Here is a 25,997-nt window from a genome sequence, read left to right as displayed (position 1 = left end):
TTAAGTCAAATTTAATCAATGCATAGCATAAGCGACCCACCAAAGAACTGAACGAACCAACTTTCAGCATGTTTGAGCCCAATCGAGCTGCAGACATGAAGGACAGCAGCAGGGACAGGAGCTGTGGCAAGTACTTGGTGAGGGGGAGCAGGGTGTGCAGTCAATAGAGTAAAAGTTATGCCTGACTGCCTGCTGCCTAACAGAGGCTGCCAGCAATGAGTGGAGTTTCGCCAGCAGTTGCAGTTGCAGTTGCAGTAGCAGTAGCTGTATTGTAGCTGCGGCAGTAATCAAAAGTAGTTTCGAGCACAGTCCAATCCCTAGCTGAGCGAGGGGCAGAGGGTGGCAAGTGCTGTGGGAGAGGGGGCGGGGTGGCATGGCTGTGGCGTTAAGCAATTTGTAAAACTAAAAAGCGGTGCACAGTTTTTGGTTTAGGCATTGTTTGAGCAGTGGCTGTTAAAACTTTTGGCGCAAATACTCCAACAAAATGCGGCATATGTGTAGAAAATTATTTGGCAAAATGTATTAAGCGGAGCAGGGGCAAGGCTGGTACAAATTTTGAGAACTGAAGAGCTTAATTGAGATTGCTTCGCTGCTGGCCCAAACATGAATATATTGAATTACGTAAATGTTTTGCATACCCCGAGAAGAATCATCGAACGCATCACTTATATTGTGTAAAGAAGTCTAATTATTGCTTGAGTTAATTTTTAGATTCCTCAACTGCAGTACCTAATTTCAATCAAAGTTTAGTCAGCATAATACCACAAATACGAACAGCAGCTAGTTTACCAATTGATGAACTGCATTCAAGCTGGGGCTCAAGTTGTCAAGCTCATTACCCTCAGCCCAGCAACAGTTCAAGTTGCATTGTTGCACTTGAACTAAATCTGGCCATGGGCCTCGGCTGGCACACACAATGTGAATGTGAATGTGAATGTGAATGTGAATCTGCGCCAGCCTTTGTTTATGGGCGGAAATTACATGGCTATCAAAACATAAGCGCCAGTTGAATGCTGTTGCAGCCCGGCTCTTTGGCAATGCCTATGCAATTGTCTGGCGAGTCGGCCCACCTACCACGGCCCTAAGCATTTTCCTAAATACCACAGGCAGACGGTCGTATACGCAATGCCGCTGGGCCCATCGGGCGTATTCAGCATTTTGCATTAATTGCCTGGACCAGCAGCCCGGGCACCAGAGCCAGAGCCAGAGTCAAGTGTGTGTTACGGCTTATGAGCATATTCCTAAGGATGTTGTTGTTAATGTCGTTGCCCAACACTGTCGGCTGTTCGAGTGTGAAGCATGTGTGTTAAACAATCACATTAGCAGCTTCTGTTAGTTAAGGCCCCATATATGCAAATAATTTTAAATTTAATATTAATTAAGTTTTAATTTGACATTTTAATTTAGAGAATTTGAATAAATTTAGTTATTTTTAGTCAACTTTGAATATAATCTTTATATAAATATGCAATTTAAATTAATTCAAATTGAATATTTATTTAAATTAATAAAATTGTATTTAAATTATAAATAAGACAAATAATGCAAGCAAAACTCTCAATTTGAGAGTAAAATTCATAATAAAAATTAAGTTTAGATTATTATATCTAAATAAATAGATAATCTGTAATGTGTATTATAAAAAATATAAATATTAACCGTTTTTACTATAAATGTGAATAATATTTAAATTCAATATATTCAATATTTTCATTGTTTTCCAACACTGCATGGCCAAAAATGCAAAAAAAATGCCATTACTTGAACTTAAGGGCTTACGAAGTACAGTAAGGGCCAAAATAAATAAGCCGCTCAGCAGCTTTAAAGGAAAAGTTGTGTTAACTTTAACATTTTGCCAAAATGGTTGCCCAAGCAACAATTACTAAACATTAGAGAAGCTTTCGTTATTTACCAAACAAAAAAGCTCTACTTTGCGCTTACCAAATTTCGCAAAGCTTTAAGCTTAACATGTATTTAATTGCCAAGGCAATGTTAGCTTGTTAACAAATGTTGTAAAGCTTTCAAAGCTCCAGCCAGTGTTTACACAATAAATTAAGCGGCAAACAAACGCAAATCATTTCAGCAATGTGAAACTTTGGCGGCAAAGCAAAAAACTCAAACATTACCAATAATTTATGTACAATATTTACAGCGCTATCAATGCCATTATCAACGAGCATAACTTCAGGTGAACACACACACACACACAGACACACAGACACAGACACAACAGAAAGTTATTAACATAAATTCTTATGCCAACATCGCGCATTGAGTTAAGAAGTTGGCCCAGCAGCAACGAGGCTAAAAAGTTCGCCACCACAAAAGTCAAAAGTGTTGCCAGCCCCCCGCACCGCAACACCCTCTCATCTTCAGGTCCCAAAGTTGAGTTTTTTTTTTTTTTTGTATATATTTTTTTTTATTTTGCTCCTCTAAACTTTGCCTCGTTTACCTGCGATCGTCTGAGTGCGTGCGCCTCGAGTCGAGTATTTAGAAATTTATTTAAAAGTTGCGCCAGCAACGCTGCCTTTTTATACCCTTCGTAGAGGGTATTCGTAATTTGTCGGCAAGTGTGTGACGCAGTGTATTGAGCATATATATATGCTTGATCAGTATGAAGAGTAAAGTCCTCCGCCAGTCTGAGAGAGAGAGAGAGGGAGAGAGAGCGAGAGAGGCATCCCAATTTCAGATGAGTAAACGTTATATTATATTTTCAAGAAGCTTTGCATAGGCTCAGTTTTTTGTGCCAGGGGGGATTCGAACCGGCGGGATGAGCTCCTTCATTCCTTATATCATATAGTTGCCATTGGCATAATTGAAACTAAATCAATTTTACATATATCCGTTATATCATATAGCTGTGTATATCATATATGTATAAAATGGTTGAATTCTTTTGCCTAAATGAAACTTGTGTTGCTTTTAGATATCTTGGTTTTGCAATATTTTATCCAATCGGATCACTTTATCTTATGGATCCTGTAGGAAAAAGCGGTCGGATTTATTACGACTTCACTTTGCTGCTGTTAGATCTAAAAAATGGTATCCGATTGGGCCACTCTATCACATAACTTCTGTAGAAACTATCTATCGAAAATAAAGCTTTCCACTTAAAGTTTTCCGCAGCCAAATATCTTGAAGAGTATTTCGTTTTCGGCTCGCCGTGAAAAGGCTTTCTTACTAGTTTGTTGTTATTATAACCATTGTTGCTGTTATTGTTGTGTTGGTTGTTGCTGTTGTTGTTGCGGTTTTTGTTGTTGTTGTTGCTAGCATTTTCATACGCCCAGTTACACGCATAAATTTTGTTATGGAACTTTTTGCAAGGTTGTGCGTTGTTATATGCACAAGGACTATACGAGTACGTATATTGCCAGTAGTGAAAGTTTTGACGCCATTTTTGTTGTTGTTGCTGTTGTTGTTGTTGTTGTTCAACAATGTTCCGTTGGTTTTCTTTAGTTGCTTGCGGTGTTATTGTTGAGGTGGTACAATGAAGGCATGTTAACTTCAGTTAGATTATATTACCTGCGCCCCGGTCTAAAGTCATTGATTGTGAGCCGAGAGCAGCGTCAAGGATATTTACACACACACACACACACACACAGCATATTTAAGTTGCGTTATTATTGAATTAAGCTTGTGTTGTCTTCAAATTTTTTCTTTATTTAGTACGAAAATATACGAAATTCTTATTGGGTTTGATCAACAAATGAAATTTAAATTCGATGCCCAATGAAAATATTTTTGTTATCCATATATGATATATGCTATATTTGTATATATATATATTTATCTGCATATAATAATTTTTGTTGTTAACATATTGTTTTATCATTCAAAACATTTTTCTAAAAGCAAACAAAACTCTGGTGCTTTAGTATTTATTTTACTTTTTTTTCATTTAATTTTATTAAAAAAATCAAAAAAAAATTGTTTTCTTCTTAATCAAGAATTTTAGAAATTTGTTAAATATAATCACTATTATTTTTCGAAATTTTTAGAATTTTAATTAAAAATTGATAAAAACAATAAAAATTATTGTTGACTCGATGCTTGGTTTTTTTCCGGTTTATTCAGCTGCCAAATTATGTTTGGCTCGCTTTTTTTGGCCTTTTCTGGCCGCAGCAAACTGAGCTCAAATAAAAGAATGCCGTGCAGCTCTTAACTCTTCATAAGCCCGGGTGTTATAGTTAAAGATGTGAAATTCCCACGACATGTTGGACTCAAGTGTTGTCTTCTTCTTCTGTTTATTTGCAATATTAGACTGCCAGCTTTAATGCAAATGAAATGCAGGCAGCGAGTGCTTTGGGTTGCATGCTAAGCCACGTTTAAACTTAACGTGCACTTTCCTTTTTCGCATTATCTCCATGACATTATTTTCACTTAAGCCCCCCAAGCCAAATGGTTGGCACCCGCTTAACCCCGTCCCGCAGTGCCCACAAGTTTGGGCAACGCAGAATTGTGCACGCAAAAACCTTGTAAACAAATACAATAAATTTCGGGCTTGGAAATTTAACGTAGAAATGCTCAGCAGCCAGCACAAACAGGTGTTAATCCTGCTTGGCCAAAAAACATGGTGAGTGTGTTGCAGAAAGAAGGGGGGACGGAGAGGGTAGTGCAGCAAAAGGAAAAGTTTAAGCTGCTTGCGGCTGGCGAGATAGAGAGCAAAGAGAGAGCGAGAGAGCGTGTGAGCGCCAAAAGATAATCATAAAAAATTTGTTGCACATGAAAACAATTGCGCTCATTTGTAGCGTAAGCGAGACAGTCACAAAAGAGCAGACAGCAGAAGTTAGCGGCAGTGAGAGAGAGAGAGAGAGAGTGAGAGAGTGCGCGTCCGCAATTTGCATTTGTTTTGGTTACAAGTTGTCGCCGTTTGTCAGTTGCCCAGGCGACCATTTGCTACACGCAGCCAGAGCGAGGCAGCAGCAGCTGTTGCTGTTGTTGTTGTTGTTGTCTAAGCAACTTGAATTGCCATGCACACACACACACACAGACACAGAGGTACATGCATGCATGTGTGCAGCTGCTACAGTTCCTTTCCTGCTTGTCATTATTTAGTTTTAGCATACGAGCAGCTTTTAAAGGTTATCTTACATTGCCCATTTTTCGCCCAAAAATAAAAGTATTTTTGTACAAGAGCAAAAACGAAACTCGCCGCAAATGGTGCAAAGCATAAAGTGAAGCAAAGGCAGAGCCAAAAAGTGCGCAAGCAAAAAAAAAACGCCAGCGAAATAAACGGCAAACGGCTAAGGCGAAAAATAAAATGTTTGTGGTGCTGTTGTTGTTGTTGCTGGTCATGTAAAGGTTGAATGCATCTTTTTTTTTCTCTTATTCTGCATATGCTGACGCCGGCGTTTTCTCTAAGTGTTTTAGTGCAAATGCAGATGGGCGTGTGTATATGTATGTGTGTGTCTGTTTGTTTATCTGCATGTGTATTGGTGCCACATGCTTAAGCCGGTAAACTGACGCGTTGCCATTAGCATTAACAGCGCTGTTAACGGCATTGCCAGGCTTAAGAAAAATGTTAAGCGAAGATTTCTGCCAAAAACTATCGCTGTTAATCGCTTATGGCACCTTTTAAGTACTGGAAAGCGCCAAAGAATTTTTAAAAAACAATTTCCATGTAGAAATATGTCTATAGATAAATAAAATTTGTTCAACAGAGTCGTATATAAGTAGATATGAAATTGTAAACTAACATTTAACTTTTCTGATGGACCCATTCAAAAACTCTATTTAACAAATCTAAGCTCTAACATAGGACCCAACAGAATTCAAAAAACCTCGAATGAGATTCGATTTGATATAAAAACTTGTCGTTGATGTAGGACTTAGGACTTAGGACAAAATATATCTTGTCGGGACCTTAGTTCCGCAATCTAAACTAGTGTAGCCCATTTTCCCAGCAATATCGTGGCTGAATATAATAAGTATGTCAAATAGCACATGGGTAAAAATAGTATTAAAAATGGAAAATAACGATTAACTTCTTTGGCCATGTTTAACATTCAATTCATCGATCTACTGAGGGTAAGCATGAACTTACGCGTGCTAATTGATTTGGCCTTGAATATAACATTATTTAAACGTAATTTTGTTCGACCTTGCCGATTACATTTGGTAAATGTAACAACAGCTTTGAATAATTGATAATATTAGCCGGACCCAAATATACCCAATGCCTGAAAACAATCTGTTTGGCTCAAAACAAAATCGAACAGGCGGCAAAATAATGTGGTAATAGAAAGATAATCCAAATCGAGGACCATTTAAAGCGCATTAAAGCAATCTGTAAATGTCGTGCCGCATTTCTATGGCAATATACGCACTTTCTCGCCCAGCTGTGGGTCATAAAATTATTATGAATATTCGAAAAACGAAAAACGAAAATAAAGGGAAATAATTTGCCGGGCAACGCCAAATCAAGGCATCAACTTTCTGTGCACATGTTCGGAAATGTTTTGTTTGTTTTTAATGACAATGGATTGACAACGCAAAACACAAACAACAACAAAAACTACAGCTATAACAACACTATTAATAACTTAAATACAGCAAAAGCAACAGCTACAATAAAATCTACAACAACAACAACAACAACGACAACAGCAACAGCAGAAACCCGCCCCAAAAGGCGAGGCGTTGCCAATGTCAACCAACGCTGACACCCCAACAAACCCCAGTCCCCGCATCGTTGTTTTACTCGTAGGCATTTTCAATGCCGCACCAAAGTTCCGGCTACAATTACGGCTCCGGCGTACTTTAAACAAAAGTTTGTTAACATTTCACAGTGAGCCAACGAACAGATTTGCCGCCTAATTTGCCAAAGACGCGTGTGCAAAAGAGAACAAAAAACCCAATTCAAATAAATTCATAATAAATGTGTGACTTGTTTAAAATGTGCTAAGAACTAATTGCGAATTATAAGCACAAATCAACACTTCTTTTAAAAGACAATTTCACCGCAGTCTAAGAGTCTATGGACAAATGGTTTGGAGAGAAACGTCTATGGCTGTTTGGTAATCATCTTCCACTTCTGCCCAGAAGGTGAGTCGCTTATCAATTCAAGAGTTTACAGTTTCACATATTGATAAGCCACAAAATTGTGAGCCATCATTAGGTTCGCTTCGTGAACATTCTTTTTGACTTCTTTGATTTCTCTTCACAAAAAAATCATTCGCATGCCCAAGACAGTTTTTAATCCCGCTTAGAGTTCGGTTCATGGTATTTGACACCACGAGCACAGCTAAACAAACTGCACTTGGATTGAGTTGAACTGGAAGCATTGCGTCAAAATTGTAACTGATTTTGTTTAGCTTTAAGCTTAGAGAGTTGCCTTGTCTAACAAGTTTGCTTGAAACTGCAAAATAAGCGTGTTCAAGTTTAAGTTTTCACGGCTTGTATTCTTCATTTAAAAGATTTGGGCCACAAATAAAATACATTAATTTAATCCTGATTCCTAAAATTAACAACGATTTTGGCTTAGCATAAATCGCAATTGAAATATGAGTGCGATTATGCCGAGAGAAACTATTTCTTAGATAGCCAAAAATTACAGCAAATATTTGCCGCTTGGCATTCAACAGATTCGTTAAGCAGCATGCTTAAAATGATGTCAAGAGTGTATTAGGCGGGAGTGTACGACTAGGAGATACCCTAAGGCGAGCAGCCTTCACTCTTGAGCCCAACTATGTGGGAAATGCTTTCTTGAGAAACTTCGGTGTTTATTGTTCGATCTTTAAGAAACTTTCGGAGCATTCATATAACATGCAAAATTGTGTATATGCGAAAGCGCAGGGCTCTAACTGTAAATAAATAATAATTTTCGATAAATTCTTTAAGATCGATATTTATCGATATTATGAAAATGTGAATAAATTGTGTATATGCCAAAGTGCAAGACTCTTCCTTACAATAAATTACAATTTTCGATCAATTCTTTAAGATCGATACTTATCGATATTATGAAAATGTGAATTTGTACACTTTATCAGCTGGGAGATGCCTCCTTCTAAATTTTAGACAAAAACAATATACCCTCTCTGCCCATTTGCAAAGGGCACTCGGTATCGAAAGCGAGTTGCGGCATGAAGCACATTTCTATCCATATTTTCGCCCGCAGTTTCCATGCAGACGCGCAAATGGCGTTGACATGTGCGCAAAAGGTTTCAACCCGGATGGCTGCCGCTGCCTGGCGAAAAGGAAGACACATTAAAAACCGCTAAATCATCCGCTGCCGCTGCCAATAAGTATGCAATATTCCTTTTGAGCTGTTTGTCTGGCTGTCAGTCGTTGGCGGGTCCACATTTCGAGTCTGTTCCCCGGCTCAATATGACGGATCCAACTTCGGATGGCATGGGCGCTAGAGAAACCAAACAAAAAAGTCGAACAAAACGATGGACGCATATCAATGCAATTTGATGTCTGTGTATTTTTCCCCTTTTTTTTTTAACATATACAGTTTTCCCCTTTTCCTTTTGATTGGATTTCAATTTGATTGCAGTTTTTTGCGGATCCGTTGAGCGGGTTTTTGCAATAGTTGGGTTGGCTGGTTGGTTAATATTTGGATTTGTTGGTTTTCATGTGGCTCATTTTGTTGTCAGCATTTGGCAGCTAGTTGAATAGTTGGAAATTAGTTTTGTCACGGCTGGGTTTTTATTAAAATATATATATTTTTTATCTCATTTTTTCTTTTTGCCTTACAAATTCATGAATTAGTCTAATGGGAAATTGATTGCTCTGATATTTTATTATTATTATCATTATATTTAATTATTGTTTACATGCTAAAACCCATAAAATATTAATAAAACAGTTTTGTACTCAATCTAAGTTTAAATATGCTTTAAATATGCTTTTTCAATTTGTTGAAATGTAATCAATAGAAAAATAATAATAATTATTTTAGACCCAATTCCGTTGTCAGCGTTACAGAATTCTCTAGAATATAACGGCAGCACTTTGTGTAGCTTATGTCTCACAACTAAATCAAATAAATAATAAATAATAAATATTATTCACATTATTAAAGCTTAAATTTTATTTTATTTTATTTTTTTTATATCTATACAACCGATAAGGTTTCTCACTTTTTAAAACTTTAATTTATCTTGGGGATATTAAAAAAAAAAAAAAAACATAAAATATTTATTAACATATTTAAAATACAATACAAATTCTAAACATTCTTAATATTATATTATTTTTCATTATTATATATATTTTTTTATTTATTATTATTATTATTATTATTATCAGCATTTATTTTACTTTTATTATTATTTTTCAATGAAACTGAACTTAATCAAATATAAAAGCCAATAAAATAACTTACAAGATAAATAGCTAAAGTAGAATAAGCTAGAGCATATTCTGCTGATTAATTAAAAACTAACAATATAAGAATTACATTTTTAGCCTTATATTACTCGGTGGAAAATGAACAAAAACGAATAAAATGAATAGTTAAAGCCGCGTTATGTACACGTTCGTCATAGCGAGGCTCGCCTGTAAATTAATTGTATTCTAGCACCGCATATAAGTAGTTGTTTTCCCACTCCATTCTAGCCATGTTTTTTCTCCACGTTCAGTCGCGCAGCCTTTTCCTTTTAAATTTACCCCTGCACATTATAGTTATATTGGCTGCTTCGTCGCGTCTCTTCCCTTCAGTCCTAGCTCCCGGCTAGAGCAACTGCACGGGCTGCCTTTGCTTTGGACTTTCATGAGCTTCATTTTGCATGCGCCTGCTTTTCCCTTGAATCTTTTTGACTGCCATCGCAACTCTTGCTCTCAGCTCGGCCTGGCTCGGCAGGTGCAGCTACATTAGCTGCCTGCCTCATTTGCATGCGCCCCTTTGCCGATTGCCCCCATGCATCCTAGCAGCTGTCTGCTGACCCCAAAAAAAAAACAAGAAGAAAAAAAGGCACAGAAAAGCAAGTAAATTGCTCGAGTGGGAAGTGCCTGACTGTGAGATACCCTAAATGCATACACAAGCATTTATGAAGGAGCAGGGTTCTATGAAGAAGAGCTATCATACAACTGGAATATGCCGAGTCTGTGTATATTATGTGTAATACATTGTGAACATACATGGATCTGCATATCAAATTTGCTCTAAGAGCCTTTTCTGAAAATCGATACTTATCGAATTCGTGCAGAGAGACTTATCGATTATATTCAATCAGACTGATCTTTTGTGGGCAGTCTGAGCATTTAGCATAGGAAAGGTCTAGTTGTTATAGTACCTGAGATCGAAGCGTTCATTCAGACGAACTTGGTTGAAAGTGCATGTTACATACTCTTTGCGCAGACACATAATACCCTTTCTTCACACATTTGCAATGGGCACAGGTCATAGAAGTAGAAAAATGGCGACGCTGCCAGCACGAAACACGTCACATTCAAAGCATCAAACACCTGGGGCCGTTGTCAGCGGGGCTACCAGAAACGATTTCAGGCAAAAAAAAGAAACAAGCGGAAGGGGGAGTGGGGCGCTTATAAAATGGCAAATCGTGCATTAAATATGCAACATGTTCAATGCATTTTAAAGCGCACTCACACACACACACACACACACATGCATATAGATATATATATATTTATCGATAAAATAGATACGATAAAAAGTGTAGTCTACATTTTGCGCTGCTGCGGTGCAAACGTGTTTTCGCCGTGTGAAATGTTTCCGAATTATTATTGGCGGCAAGCGTTTCAGGACTCATTTCTCTATCGGCTCATACAGAAGATACAGGTGTGCAATGAGCCAGGCATAAATGCCAGACAGCCCAGGTAGGTCGAAGTTCACAAAAAGCGAATCGAGTCAAAACTTCGTAATTAGCTTCGTTAAAGTTTATTTTGCCCTGCCAACTGAAAGTGAAAAATTTGTGCAAAAGGAAAAACTTTACGGCTGCAAACAAAGCGCCAAATGACATTTAAGCCACACACACACACCCCCCCCCCCCCCCCCCCCCTCCACTCCACTCTACTCCCGTAACCCTTTCCGTTCAGAACATCGGCCTTGGCCTTTGCCACGCATGCCACATTGTCTGCAGCCCATAAGTATGCAATGGCTTTTTGCGTATATGCGCTGCACATTTGGCATTAATAGCTTGTTATTTATGGCACTCGCAGCCTGTGTGTTTTTTGCCCGCAAGGCCAAACTTCAATGCAGCTATTTCAGTTGGCATAAGTTCGCATTATTCGCTCAGTGTACGCAACGTTGCCACACTTCAGCGGTGTTCGCGTTGCCAGCCTTGCCGTGTGCAAAACTTTTTGCCAAGCATATTTATTTCTATTTTTACAACAGCCACTTGAGCAAAAGTTGTTCGTTGCGCTGATTATTTTTAAGCCTCCTTTTTACAACAACTCGAACTTGTGGTCTCTCTCTCTCTCTCTCTCTCTTTTTTTTGGGCTGTGAAAAAGGTCAGTTCGCTGTCCCAACTGCAAAGGTTACGCGGCACACCTTGAAGATGACTTACATATTGTTTGCCACACGAAATTTATGCCCTAAGGCAAAGTCATATAAGCGAAGCATTTAAATGCAACCCAATCAAAAGAGTTCATTTAATTAGACGAAAAGCTCTTTTTTCTTGTGAATTTCTTTAGAGCAAAAAGTATTGTTCTTTTCCGCCTTCTATTTATTTTGTATGGTCATTTGAGCTTATTTCACGTGAGTTATCTAAAAAGATGCCTCTCTTAAAAATCTTTCCAAGAACAATATATCACAAGTTAAATACATTGCAGTGTGGCAACTCTGCTTTTGGTTTTTTTATTGAAATTGCAAAGTTAGCAACTCTGCCTTTTCTATTTACATGAAAAAAAAAGAACAACATATTAAATGCGTTGCAGGATGGCAACTCTGGTTTCCTTTGCTTATAGAAGCTGCAAAGGCGTCAACTCTGACTTTTTATTTACGGTTCAGAAAGTGCAAAGGTGGGTTTTTTGTGAAGTTAGTTTAATATGTTGTTTAAGCTAAAGCTAAAAGTATGGCAACTTCGCAACAAATTTAAACAGTTTTTAATAAATAAAATTGAATAATAAAAATCGCCAAAGGCCTTCACTTCCAATCTTTTTCCATAATTTAATTTAACTTTCTTAACATAAAATCGTTCCCAGCTATAGAAATTCAATTAAATGACTCTGATATGCTTTCAATTTTTAAACTGTTAATAAAATACTAATTAACAAATGGAATTCATAATTCCATAAATATTTTACTAAATTGTAAGACAACAAAAATATTTTACAAATTATTTGAAAACTTCTTCAGGTATAAGAAATATGTTAATAGAGTTACACCATTTTATTTTTTTTATTATTATTATTTTTTTACAACAAAGACAAGTGATATAATGTTAAATAAGACCCTCTTATAATTCTTTCCACCAAATTAAATAACCGAAGCTTAACACACTTTTTGGACTACGCACGCACTCTCTCTCTTTCCCTCTCTTTCTATATATGCCTCTCTCTCCCACTCATTGAAAGGCGTCGCAGTTCGTAGTACACAATCAATATTATAACAATGGGTTTTTGGCTACCCACTTGACCAAGAGTTGAATAGCCGCCGGCAACTGTCGACTATTGAACCCGACTCGAAAGGGAACAATATGTCCAAGAGCCTTGGCAGAGTAAATAATAAAATAGTAGTTATTGAGCTAATATAAGCCGTGAAGAGTATAATTAAGAGGCATGTAAACGAGCACAATTCAATGTGAGAAATCAAAGCAAATGCTGTGGCATTCACAGCGTTGTAAGAGCAAAAGAGACGATCCACTCAACCGCTGGCAGTATAATTATGCAAATTGAATTGCGCGAATCATTTGTATACAAATGCCCCGCCACTTGGCCAGCAAGAGAAAAGGTCAAAAGCCGTCAGCTTATTGGCGAAATTAGTGAGAGCAATTAGAGGGTTTGCCAAAACAGAAATTAACAAGCAAGAGTCGAAAGTACCCGACGAGCCGATACCCTGTACCCGTCGAGCCCATAACTCTATACTCTGATTAAGACATACTTGATTAAGTTCGGCGCTTAAGGTCCGATCTATATGAAACATTCAGTGCGCGCAGAAGTTTGTACATACCAAAGCGATAGGCTCTGCCTTTAAAAGCAGATACTCTCAAATATCATGGGCACTAGGAAAACATATCAAAAAGTGAACTATTTGTAATCTCTAAATATTTAGCAACAACCTGCAAGCCGCGTTTAGTGCATCTAGCTCTTGCAATCGAAATCAAACTCGATATTTTTCGATAGTATCAAAGAAGACAGGAGATATCGATAAAAGCATTATTAACCAATGCTGCCTTTGGTGCAGGAGTCTGTAGCTTTTGTTGTCTCCGGGATCAAAATCGATAATTAGTCGATATTTATCGATATTTTTAAAATGAGGAAAGCTTGAGACGGGCAGAAGGATAAACCAATGGGCAACGCTGGATGGTCTAAGCTCGACGTCCCTTCTGCCTTTTACATACATGTACTCTTATTGCCCATTTCTGATTGGATTCAGGTTATAAAAAGGTGTTACGACAGTATTTTCATTGTTCTAAGTATGTCGCCCTCTCTCTGTCTCTCTCTCTGTCTCTCTCTCTCTCTCTGTCCCTCTCCCTCTTTCGTTCTTTTACTGTGGCACAACACGGCGTATGCGTGACAATGTTTAGTAATTCATTTCTGAAACGCTGCTTACTCCGGATTTCAATGCATTTTTGAGTATATTTAATGTATGTTTAATGCAACACGCAACAAAGCAAAACGAAACAAAAGCGGAAGCGCCAATGTCCAACGCGGCGTATGTGCAATGTCCGCAAATGCAATCGACTTTTTGGCCCGGTGTTGGCCCCTGGTTAGCGTGTTGGCCACTTTGTTTGCCACTGCTCAAGTTCTGGCCAGCACAAAACTTCAGTCGTTTGCCGGCTCTTGACGTTTCGACATCGTCTCGTGCTCCATTTTATTTTCAATCGTCCTCCTCGTCGGGCAACGCTCATGTCGTTGTCGTTGTCGTTGTCGTTGTCGCTGTCTTTGTTGTTATTACTGAAGTTTCGAAGGTGATAAGGCAATAAATAATAATTTTATATATAACAACGTTCACCATGAAAATGTTTGAGATATCCAAGCTGTTTTCACTGCGAAGGTAAGCCTGAATTCAAGCGAGAAAATATGTAAAAGACTCGAACATTCCAGCACTCAGCTTTTGCGGAGTTCCTAACACAATATCTATCATTTTTGTATTTTAACTGTTTGCTTTTATAAGGTGGTGAGAGAGGGAGAGAGAGAGAGAAACGCAGTTGTTGGCATGCAATTTAATCAAAACATATTATTTTTTTGTTTAATGTTAAAAAAAAAACATGCTCAAATATTCAAAAAATATACAGTAGTAAAATATTATTTCTAATAGAAACTCTCAAGTCTTCTCATACAAGAAAAATATCTAGAATAAACCTTCATATTATATTATTATTATAATTTCCTTTAAATAGGACATTAATTTGCAATCGAAACAAGCAAATGTTATCGATAACAGATTATCAATGCCGTCTCTAACTGTGCTAGTTAAACATTATTTCCGGCTATCAAATATGTATAAATTCGAGTACTTTTTATACAGTATAATTGTCATTCATTAAATATTTAACTATCAATTAGGCACGAGCAGACAAACGTGTCGAGCACACTTTGTAAGACTTATTTCCCGGCCGTAATATTCTGGCGTACTATGCCTTAATTGCACTCCCAAATGCCAGGCATTAATAACTCACATAATTCCTTGGATAACCCACCCAAACGCCAAGTCAGTCTCAAGTCGATTGCACTGCTGCACCAGTTTAACTGTCTTCCCCTAGTTCCTGCTGGCTGACCCAAGAAACTCGCTAGGGGCGGCGGTTACAGTTCCCGTTTAGCCAGAAACTACCAGGTAACCTCAAAAGGCGAGAGTAAAAATAAAAACTACGCCTCAAATGCTTTCCGGCAATCGTCGGTCGACGAAAGCAAACACAACAAGCCATAGAGCAGGGCTCATGAGGCCAGGCCCCGGGGGGGGATTAGGGGTAGCCACAACATGAGGCAAACATGAAACTTCTTGAAAAACTTTGAAGCAGTGCGCATGGTTTTTGCTTTTGTTGTGGTTTTTTTCATCAGCATTGTTAACTTTGGTCGCTATTGCTATGACATTGGCTGCGCCCTAGACGGGCCCCAAAAGTCCGGACAATCAGTCGCTGGTTGTCAGTCAAACAAAACGGCTTTCGAACTGTTTCGCACGCATCCGAGACGACCTTAGAGACCAGAAATCATCAAAATCATATTGATCGGTAGACGACAAAAACCAAAAAAAAAAAAAAAGAGTGACTGTTTAGCGCATGGTGTGTATTATTAGAGAGCATTGCATCTAGGCAAGATTTTAATTGTGCATTTCACACAATCATTTCGCATTGCATGTATAAATTTCATTAAATATTCAACTCTAAAAAAAAAAAACTATCACAACCCAAAACTAGTGGCAAATACGTAAAATTATAGCCAGATGGATACCAGCTAGGTAAGTGCTCAGTTCGACAGCTGCTAAGTGTTAATTTTCTGTCTGTTTTTTCCGCTTTTTACTGGCTTCAATTTTTTTTTTTTCGCGTTAAGTTCAATTCGATTTAGCACTTGGACCTTGGGCCCGGCACATGAATATTTCATTTAATTGCATTTTTTTATGTTTACGAGCTGCACACACATGTTTCATGGTTCGAGTCCTTCCTCTGCCTGCCAAAGCAAGGTTCAGTTACCTCGGCTCGGTCTGGCATTGAAACGCCAGCAAATGTTGGCTTTTAAGCTTTTAGCCTAGCGGGCAATATTATGAAGAGCAGCACATCAGCTGAAATCCTCGAGTTTCATTTTGACGGAAAAGGACACCCATTTCAATTGTAGCTGGGAAATCGATTTTAGCTTCAGTTTTGTTGTTCCAGCGAGTTAGTTAGTTGGTTCTCACTTAATATCTAGCATTAAAGCATATGGAATTATTATTATTATTGATTTTACTTAGACGTAATTATAGCTGCATATTAGTGTCTAATTATAATTAACTGGAATACGATTTAAATTATTATTAATTAATTAATGTTTAGTTTTCTTTCAATTTTATTTTCAATACTTTTTCATTTGAATTTTTAGTACTTTACGTTTGTAATTATTTCTTATTATTATTTTAATTTTCTTTTTTTGTTATTATTTGTGCAGTTTTTTTTTTTGAGTTTTGTGGTTTTTAATAATTTTTATTTTTTTGGGTTAAAAAAGAGGCCTAAAAGTTAACATGGCGAAAAATATATATACTATTTTTATCCAAGGAACTGGGAGCACAAAATCGTTTTAATATTTTATATATTTAAAAAATTAAATACAAAGCAATAATCTATTTTAATTGCTTCGCAGCCCAGGCAAAAAATATATATGTAAGCTAAAGAGAAATAATTTATTAAAGAAATAAATAAATATATTTCATATATCAGAGGCTATTCTTAAGAGCAAGAAACTGAGGAGTTAAGATCTTAGAAATCATTTTATACTATTAGTATAAAAAAAAACATTATTCATTTTATTTGCTTAGGAAAAAAAGCAAATAATTATAGATAAACGTCTTTTTCTCTAAAGCGAAGCCAGTTTTTAAATGGGGAATAAGGAAATTAATGTAAATATTTAAGATCATTTTTATAAGTCCAATACAAGCAGAAGTTAAATTATTTTTTTATTCATTTTATATTTCAAAAAAAATTCCAACGCACTTTTATTTTAATCATAAAACCTGTTTAACTTTATTTGCTTAATAAAAAATTGCCTGTCATTTAAATAACTCATGAATACTTTTCTAATCTCATTCGTTTTCACTGCAAAAACAAATCCATAAAAACAAAACACAAAAGCAATCAGATTCGCAATTGAAACATCAACTTTTTGGACAGCAACAACAAAATTGATGCTCAAAATCGATCAAAAAAAAGTGCAAAGTACATAAAAAAAAAACACCGCTCACTTTAACATATATATGCCATATGGTCATATGTAGTGCCCGATTCCATGCACACATTTGTGACTGTGCTCTATCTCGCTCTCTCTGTCTCTCATGTGTTCGTGTCAAACAAATAGCATTGCAAACATTCTTTGTGCTCAATGCAAAGCAATGCGTCGTGCAAACATCAAACGTGGTCAATGTTTGAGTCTAAGGTAAACCAAAGTAACCAGAACTAAATGCCTAACTAAATAAATACTTCATTCAAATATTCGATTTATAACTAAATATATTGAATATATCAAATATACTTTCATGATCTATTTGCAACACTTTCAGACCACAAGGTAGCAGCAAAATGGATCGTTATGAGAAGCTCAGTCGGCTGGGCGAGGGCTCCTACGGCGTTGTCTACAAATGCCGGGATCGGGAAACTGGCGCACTCGTTGCGGTCAAGAGATTTGTCGAGTCTGAGGACGATCCAGCCATACGCAAAATAGCGCTGCGAGAAATAAGGCTGCTCAAGGTAATTACATGCCATTGTCTACACTAAAACCATTTGAGAATTATAAGCAACAAAATGACGACAAAGCTGCTTCTGTGCGCTTGGCAATGCGGCATACACTGTGTTTAAATTGTCATGAAATGTGTAACGCATAGAAGAAAACATCTCCGACCGCCTAATGTATATATATATTCTTGATCAGCATCAACAGTCAAGTTCGTGTGTCTGTATGTTTCTATGCGAACTTGTTTCGCAGTCTGAAAACTATCCTCTTAAAACTTTACACTAAATACGTTAGCACCGAGCAGATCGGGCCACTTTATCATATAGCTGAAATAGAAACGTGAAAAGGTCTTCATGTTTCTCTGAATTGCAATCAAGCTGAATGCTTGTAGATCTATATTGGAAGACTCTAGCAAATTGGCACAAAGAACTGGTTAAAGGGAATTATTGAACTTTGTTCCTCAGGATATCCTCACCAAACCCAGCAATTACGAGCTTCACTTGAATACTAATTCTTCATTTATCTGCCAGAACATTTATTAGCTTCGTTCATTCTTCCTTTTTCACTTAATACAAATTCCAATCTCATAAATTCGCAGCTTCAATAAAAATGTAACTTATTTCAATTTCTGCCTCTTTTAGAATCTCAAGCACCCGAATCTGGTGTCCCTATTGGAAGTGTTTCGTCGCAAGCGTCGCCTGCATCTGGTCTTTGAGTTCTGCGAGCTGACGGTGCTGCACGAGCTGGAGAGGCATCCGCAGGGCTGCCCGGAGCCGCTGACCAAGCAGATCTGCTATCAGACGCTATTGGGCGTGGCATATTGCCACAAGCAGGGCTGCCTGCATCGCGACATCAAGCCAGAGAACATATTGCTGACGGCCCAGGGCCAGGTGAAGCTGTGCGACTTTGGCTTTGCCCGCATGCTCAGTCCGGGCGAGAACTACACAGACTATGTGGCCACCCGTTGGTATCGGGCGCCCGAGCTGCTTGTGGGCGACACACAATACGGCACACCGGTGGACGTGTGGGCGATCGGCTGCCTGTTCGCGGAGCTGGTGCGCGGCGAGGCGCTGTGGCCGGGACGCAGCGATGTGGATCAGCTGTATTTGATACGAAAGACGCTGGGCGACTTGCTGCCGCGGCACATACAGATCTTCGGGCAGAACGAGTACTTTAAGGGCATAACGCTGCCGGTGCCGCCAACGCTGGAGCCGCTGGAGGACAAGATGCCGGCGAAGGCGCTACAGAATCCGCTCACGATCGATGTGCTCAAGAAATGCCTCGACAAGGATCCGGCCAAGCGCTGGTCCTGCGACAAGCTGATCAAGCACTCCTACTTCGACGACTACATAGCCAAACAGCGCGAGCTGGAACACATCAACAGCCTGGAGGCGGCCACGCTGCGCCAGCAGCAGCTGGCCTCCCAGCAGTTCATGCTGGCCACGGCCGCCCAGCAGCTGCAGACGGGCGCGGCGCAGGCGGCGGCCATTGCGGCGGCACGTGATAAATCAAAGGTGAGCTCGCAGAGAAGTTCTACCCCCTAAAATTATTGCATTATTCTCTAATCCTGTCCAGCAGACTTCAAACACCTCCTTGCCGCTGCTGCCGAGCAATCAGCATCAGCATCAGCATCATCATCATCCGCATCAGGACTTTGTCAAGCTGCAGCCGCTGAACAAGAATGCGGCCATGCTCCATCGCACCGAGCATCATCTGCCCACAATTTGAGCTCCCCTCCCCCCTCTCCTCATCATCCTTCTATCGCCGACTTGACTCAGAGTATTCAAATGGTATTTAACTACGTTAAAGAATTGCATAAGTTTCTTATTTGACTACTTCAATCAATAAATGTAAAGTGTGTAAAAAATAATGCAAATTATTTGATTTATTTAACATTTTTTCGATATTTAAGAATAATAGAATATTTCTTATTAATCTTTAGATCCTTAGAGCAACTAAATCTGCCACGCCCCCGTAGGCGTAGCTAACACTTTAACTGTTATACACGAGTTATACACAAAATAAACAATCAAATTATTATAAATAAATTATAATAATCGAAACTAATATGCTCTCTTTACATTGTAAGCGAGTATTAAAATGTTATTAAGCATAAACAATATGTATAATAACATTCTGTTATACGCTCTTAGTTTGTATAACAACACAATTCGTTCAAATAATTTGTATAACTGTTTGACAAATCAAAGTAGAAAACTTTTCCTAAAAAGTATTTCTTAAGCAGATAAAAAAGTTGATTTGACAAAAGCCCAACGAGCTTTTATTTTGAAATAGTTAAAAAGACTTTCGCTTACCACAAAAAAAAAGCTGGCTATCGCTCGCTCTCCTTTTCCTTCTCTGTTGCTCAGGCGACTATTGTGAATCACATTACGTCACACACACACACACACACAACCAAGCACCGAAAAGAAACCCGCGCTTTTTAACCTTTCATCAAATATTTCTGCATGATCAAATATCGGAAACTGGTATATGCATTTATCTACCACACGCGACACGTATTTATCACCTAACACCGGGCAATTAAATATAACTTACAAGCAAACGCGTTTACACAGGTACTCACACAGAAAACAACCGATCCACACGGCAGATGCGCACAGACTAAATCGTCTTATTGAGCGCGCGCTTCGGCTAAGCCGGCATTCCCACTAATACAACAACAACTGAGAGCACACATTTAATGCAGCAGGCGCGCTCACAACAACGCACAGCACAGCAGAGGCCGTCTGCAAGACCCGCTCTCTGCACATAGCTGCAGACTGCACTCTGAGCATACATATAACAGGATCGCAACCATCTGAGCCAATGACGTGTGCGATATTTTCGAAGAGATTATCTTCTACGCCTGCATTATCCACATTGTGGGCTCTCTGGATAAACGCTCTCACCAGGAGCGACGTTTCATGCAAAAGCGCTAAAATACAGCAGAAGCGCTCATTGCAGCATATTACAGTTATGCTTACTTATGTATGAATATGTTTATAGCCTTAAAGAGAGTCTCATGACTTTGTCATTCAATGTGTAACTCTCAATTGTAGACTCGTACATAATTGTTCTATGATAAAGTTAACCATTAAATATACATATAATGTCACCTTAATTGAATGACTCGCATTTTTGTAAATTAAATGAAATACTCTTAACTGATTTAATCCAGCCGAGCTTTGCACACACATGCACATTGAATTAAAATCCGCCCAGCGACAGACTTGGCTGCCTCAGCCCCTAGCCAGCTGTCGTTAACTTGACTTCCACCTACCTAACCTAATATCTTACACATGCCACATCCAGCCATCATCCACTTGTTGCAAAGTCACAATTCGCCACGTGCCAGCCCCGGCGTTGAGTGGTTCTGTTGCCAAGGCTCGACTTGCATCTTCTTCTTCTGCTTTTCTTTTTTGTTTTTTTTTGGCAGGCTAATCCGCTGCTAAGCACACGGCAGATAATCAGCGACACGTACAGTTTTACGTGTGTTCCGTTCATGTTCCGGAAATGGAAGAAAAATCAGCTAACTTAGTGAAGGTGTTTGTTTTGATTGCAGTCATTACGCCATAATATGATTATATAGTCTTTAAATATATAGCATACCTTTGAGGAATATTAAAAATAAATTTAGTAATTTAATATTTTTATATACTCGGCTTAATAATAATAAAACTCATAATTACAACAATAATAGTAACCCTAATAATAACAATATGAATAATAATCATCTTAAATACATAAATAATAATATTAGTCCCCACTTTTTGCTTTTACAGTTAATTTAGAGCTCCCACAGCCAGTTCATTCAGGTATTTTCATGCACCGCGAACTAGTTCAGTAGTTCACGCTCTGTTCATTTCAAACTAGATCACTTAAATTACGAATTGAATTCGCTCAAAACTAATAACAAAAATAACCTTAACTTATTCGAAATTTATTTACTAAATCCATAATTGTGTTGCCAACTTTTGGAGAGGGCCATACAAAGCAATTATGTGGCCGGGGACAGTTTTGAGTCTCAGCTGGCTGGGCTCGACTGGCTGCAGACTGATAGACTTCAGTGTTTTATTGTGGGCCAAAAAGTTTTAATTAAATTAGTGCGCAAGTTGGCAGCACTGCAACACTGTCGAGAGTAACTGTAACTGTAACTGGTAACTGTCAACATAGCGCTGAATACTCAGTGGTGCCCGCCAGTGTGGCCAGAGTTCTGAGTGAACGGGACTTTGGGAATGGCGACGACGGGCAGACATTCAAATTGACTGTATCGCTCTCTATCTCTCCCTCTCTCTCTCTCGCTCTCTCACGTTTGCTCCTGCCTTCTGCTTCAATGCACCCGTCGCCAAGTGCCTGGGCACAATTGCGAGACACTTTGATTTTTCGTTTGGCATCACAATAGTCCAGAAACTTTCCGCTTCTCCCTTTTTTTATCGGAGCGCTGTGCATTTGACTGCGAATGCAAAAGGCAAAAAGCATTTGTAAGTCGCCCCCACCCTACCCTTGCCCATCTCCTCTGGCCATATCCTGTGCAGGATATGCAAAGTGTGCAGCGTGTTGTCGACTCCACGCTTGACAATCCCAGACAGTTGCATAATCTGTACTGCCGTTTATGCAAAAAGAGCTTCGCCAAAAAAAAAAAGAGAGTGAGGGAGATGGGAGATGGGAGATGGGAGAACGGGTCGGGGGCGGTCTGCAAATAATGCTAAGAGGTGTCTGAATTGTTAAGCCCCAGCTAGTGCAGCGCACAGAGAAATCGAAGTGTCCTTTTTTTTTATTGAATAAGTTGATAAAGCATTCTGGCTTCTTCCTTCGTTCTATTATCTGCTGCACCACAAGTTTATAGCAATTTTATAAGGCTCTTATTGCGGTTTGCATTTAGAAACTTGGCATTAAATGGACAACAATCATCAATTTGTTCAAAATCGAATAAGATAACAGAAATGTGTTTAACATTTATTTATATTCCTACTTGAAATCTTTAAAATGGACTTAAGACTTTTCCTTAAATCGTTTAAATTGGTTCAAAAATGAAATATATATATATTTTTTTATATATGCACTCGATAGGCTCGGATATGCTTACTTCTATGCGTTACACATTTAAGGATACAATTTAAAGTATACTCAGCAAGGGTACAAAGAAATATGTGTACATTCACATTCATGAGTGCGTATTTTAAGAGAGTCCATAGTGTGGATATTGTGAGCGCGCAATTTAATCCATTCGGCCTTTGCGCACACGCCATTGGCTCAGACGCTTGTGATCCTGTTATATGTATGCTCAGAGTGCAGTCTGCAGCTATGTGCAGAGAGCGGGTCATGCTGACGTTCTGTGCTGTGCTGTGTGCATGTTGTGAGCGCGGCTGCTGCATTAAATGTGTGCTCTCAGTTGTTGTTGTATTAGTGGGAATGCCGGCTTAGGGAATGCCGAAGCGCGCGCTCAATAAGACGATTTAGTCTGTGCGCATCTGCCTTGTGGATCGGTTGTGTTCTGTGTGAGTGCCTGTGTAAACGCATTTGCTTGTAAATTATATTTAATCGACCGCTGTTTAATGTGATAAATACGTGTCGTTAAATGTGCGGCTAGTTAAATATATATATAGTCCAGTCCCAGTCCTCGATCTACGACCATGCAAAATATTCGAGAATCGTTAAAAAACGCGCGTAAAATTTTTTTGTGTTTAACTATGTGTGAAAAAAATACCATTAAATGTCATTCACAATAGTCGCCTGAGCAAGGGAGAGAGAGAAAAGGAGAGCGAGCGATAGCCAGCTTTTTTTTGCGGTAAGCGAAATTCTTGTTATATTTTTTCAAAACAAAAGCTCTTTGTGCTTTTGTCAAAACAACTTTTTAGCTGCTTAAGAAATATATTAAGTAAAGAGTTCTTCTCGTTGTCCTTAATTTGTTGTATAACACATATCAAAGCTGCACAATGCAGATATAAATATTGAAGTGTGTTATATTATCTATATATAGTATATATATGCATATTTTATTTTGACACACACCATGAGGATATTTATATATAAAGGACAATGTTCGTAACGTGAGAGTATATAAATATATTTACCATTTTTTGTTTATGTATAATAATTGTTATTGCTATGCAAGGTTAGATAATTATAAAAGCTTGAGGTATTTAGAAGAATCAAATGCAATTGAAACCTTTTGCTTTTCCTGCACAACTCGGCTTCAAATTTAAAGTTTAAAAAGAGTGGGGCGAGCGGGGGAGGGCGGGGCTTCAGCCCCCCGAGCTCTTAGCGCCATTGAAAATATTGCTCTGCCGCGTAGCGTCGATTTATGGCATTCTTGCGCTCCACATCCCCGCCGACGCCCCGCAGCAGCTCATCGCGCTGCCAGTTGCGATAGACAGCCGAGTCCTGGAGCTGCTGTTCGTCCTTGTCGAGGGCCTGTTGCTGCCACCACTTCAAGCTGACAGCCGGAACAGCCTGCACCGGAATAACCGAGATTACCTGAGGCTGTCGGCGCACGGGCCAGAGGCCCAGCTTGGCCAGACGCTTCTGCTCGTCAATGTCCGTGTCGTCCGGTGTGTGCAGCAGGCGCAGCTGCTGAATCTCGCCGTGCGCACGCCGCATCGGTATGGGCTGAAAGGGATCCTCGCCATAAAGCTGCCGGTACTTGCTGCTCCGCACCAGATTTATGATCTGGTACATGGCCAGGCAGGTGACACAGTTGTAGCCCGCGAAAACTGCCGTCGAATAAACAGAACACACTCATTAGAAAAAAACAAACAACTCGAATGCATTTGTGTCCACCTACGACAATAGAAACTGCCCACCAGCGTGAGCACAATCAACAGGCCCAAATTGATTTGCTTCTTCAGCACAATCATCATCACAATGTGGCTAATTGTTATGGCCAGAAAGTAGCTGAGCTCGAACAAGGCCAACGGCAGCAAAAGCCATTTGTGCAGCTAAAAAGTGATTGAAAGGAATTTCATTTAAATAAATATGTAAAAATTCTTCAATAGCTAAACAGCATTCTACTCTATAACTAAGAACAATTCTCAATCTGTTTCAGGCCAAGAGAATGCAAATCTTACAATTCTTAGAGCATAGGCAAAGCTTATATAGACAGATAGATAGATAGATAGATAGATAGACAGATAGATAGATGGATAGATAGATAGATAGATAGATAGATAGATAGATAGATAGATAGAAAGATAGATAGATAGATAGATAGATAGATAGATAGATAGATAGATAGATAGATAGATAGATTGATCGACAGGTGGATAGACAGATAGATAGACAGATGGATAGATAGATAAATAGATAGATAGATACTAAGTTAGATAGATAGATAGACAAATAGATGGAAAGATAGATAGATAGATAGATCGCATTTGATATAAATAAATAAAATAAATTAATTAAATAATTAAATAATTAAGCATAAATACATTTAACAATTTATATGCCCAGAAGCAAAACTAATAAGAGCCTCTAGTCGGGAATTCCCAAGAAATAAATACCTGATAGATACTTTTAAATATTCATATATATTTTAGAAGCTATATTTGGAGACTTTAGCTCCAAAATCCTGAAAACAAGATTTCAACAGACAGAGAATGGCTAGATCGACTTGGCAATTGTTGCTGATCAGGAATATATATATTTCTTTGTGGGTTTCTTTGTGCTTCTTTCTGCCTGTTACAAAACCAGTCAAGGAGTTCAGACAGGATAACATTACCTAGTTTTAATTGTTTGATGCAGCTTAACTTAATTTTGGAAAGTGAAATGAAAAAGTTGGAATTGGCTCCTGGAAATGGGTGTATCAAGTACTTACCCTCAAGGCGCCGACCATGCCCAGAATGGCAGCTGCAATGTGAGCATAGCAGATGATCTGCAGGAATATCAGCACATTATCGGGTGCTGCAATGTTTATAGAAGCAAAAAGCATTAATTAAACAATATTTACTAGATTTAACAAGACTTAAAAACAACTTTCCAATTCAGAAGCCAGATTTTGTTTGAATGCTTGTTTCTCATATTTTTAGAAGTTCTTAAACGAATTCAATTTGATTTAAGGCAAAATGTGGTTTCTAGGGGCATCAAAAGTTATTCAAATTGAGGGTTTGAACCAGCATGATTCAAACTCGATTTGCATACTCACACTGCTCTATCCAGTTGATGAGTCTGCGTATAATATTGCTGCTCTTGTACTGTGAGTCATTCTCCAGCAAATCGATGAGTTCGTCAAACAAACGCACGCCCCGCACAAAGAGGAGTGTGCTCAATGTCAGCGACAGCATCTGGGTAGAGTTGTGTGTGAAGATCAGGATCAAAAATACGAATAGGATGCTGCTTACCATGGCCAAGGCAGCCACAATTAGTACGCCCAGACGCACCGAACAATAGCACAAATAGCTTTCCATAAACAACATATTGCGAGCTCTATTAGCTTAAATGCTTGGCCATATTTCAGGCGACAACTAGCCGAACTGCTGCTGCCGGAGCCATGCGACTGGCCCCAGCCGGAC

General features: G+C 38.7%; 2 protein-coding genes across 11 annotated transcripts; one reads left to right on the top strand and one right to left on the bottom strand.

Annotated features, from left to right (window-relative positions):
• The first annotated feature begins 6,770 nt into the window (after positions 1-6,770).
• Positions 6,771-19,367, top strand: LOC6627988 (cyclin-dependent kinase-like 1). Of its 10 annotated transcripts, XM_070209237.1 has the most exons (5): positions 15,198-15,350; positions 15,486-15,526; positions 17,315-17,501; positions 18,126-18,998; positions 19,060-19,367. In XM_070209237.1, exons 1-5 carry the CDS (start codon positions 15,348-15,350, stop codon positions 19,210-19,212), a joined length of 1,257 nt encoding a protein of 418 aa, XP_070065338.1. In that variant the 5' UTR covers positions 15,198-15,347; the 3' UTR covers positions 19,213-19,367. The 10 variants fall into 10 exon arrangements, with proteins under 10 accessions (XP_032293715.1, XP_032293716.1, XP_070065337.1 ...); XM_032437824.2 differs by lacking the exons at positions 15,198-15,350; positions 15,486-15,526 and adding an exon at positions 6,771-7,044; XM_032437825.2 differs by lacking the exons at positions 15,198-15,350; positions 15,486-15,526 and adding an exon at positions 6,776-7,044 and having other exon boundaries at positions 19,063-19,366.
• A 4,268-nt stretch (positions 19,368-23,635) lies between these two features.
• LOC6627989 (uncharacterized) lies at positions 23,636-25,927 on the bottom strand. Its single transcript, XM_002051390.3, has 5 exons — positions 25,827-25,927; positions 25,631-25,769; positions 25,304-25,389; positions 24,272-24,425; positions 23,636-24,200 (listed from the first exon to the last, which is right to left on the bottom strand). Exons 1-5 carry the CDS (start codon positions 25,899-25,901, stop codon positions 23,749-23,751), a joined length of 906 nt encoding a protein of 301 aa, XP_002051426.1. The 5' UTR covers positions 25,902-25,927; the 3' UTR covers positions 23,636-23,748.
• Positions 25,928-25,997: the final 70 nt, after the last annotated feature.

This window comes from Drosophila virilis, chromosome 4 (assembly GCF_030788295.1).
Source record: "Drosophila virilis strain 15010-1051.87 chromosome 4, Dvir_AGI_RSII-ME, whole genome shotgun sequence".
Lineage (NCBI taxonomy): Eukaryota > Metazoa > Arthropoda > Insecta > Diptera > Drosophilidae > Drosophila > Drosophila virilis.
The sequence above is the reverse complement of the archived record's forward strand: the minus strand, read 5'-3'. Positions and strand labels throughout refer to the sequence as shown.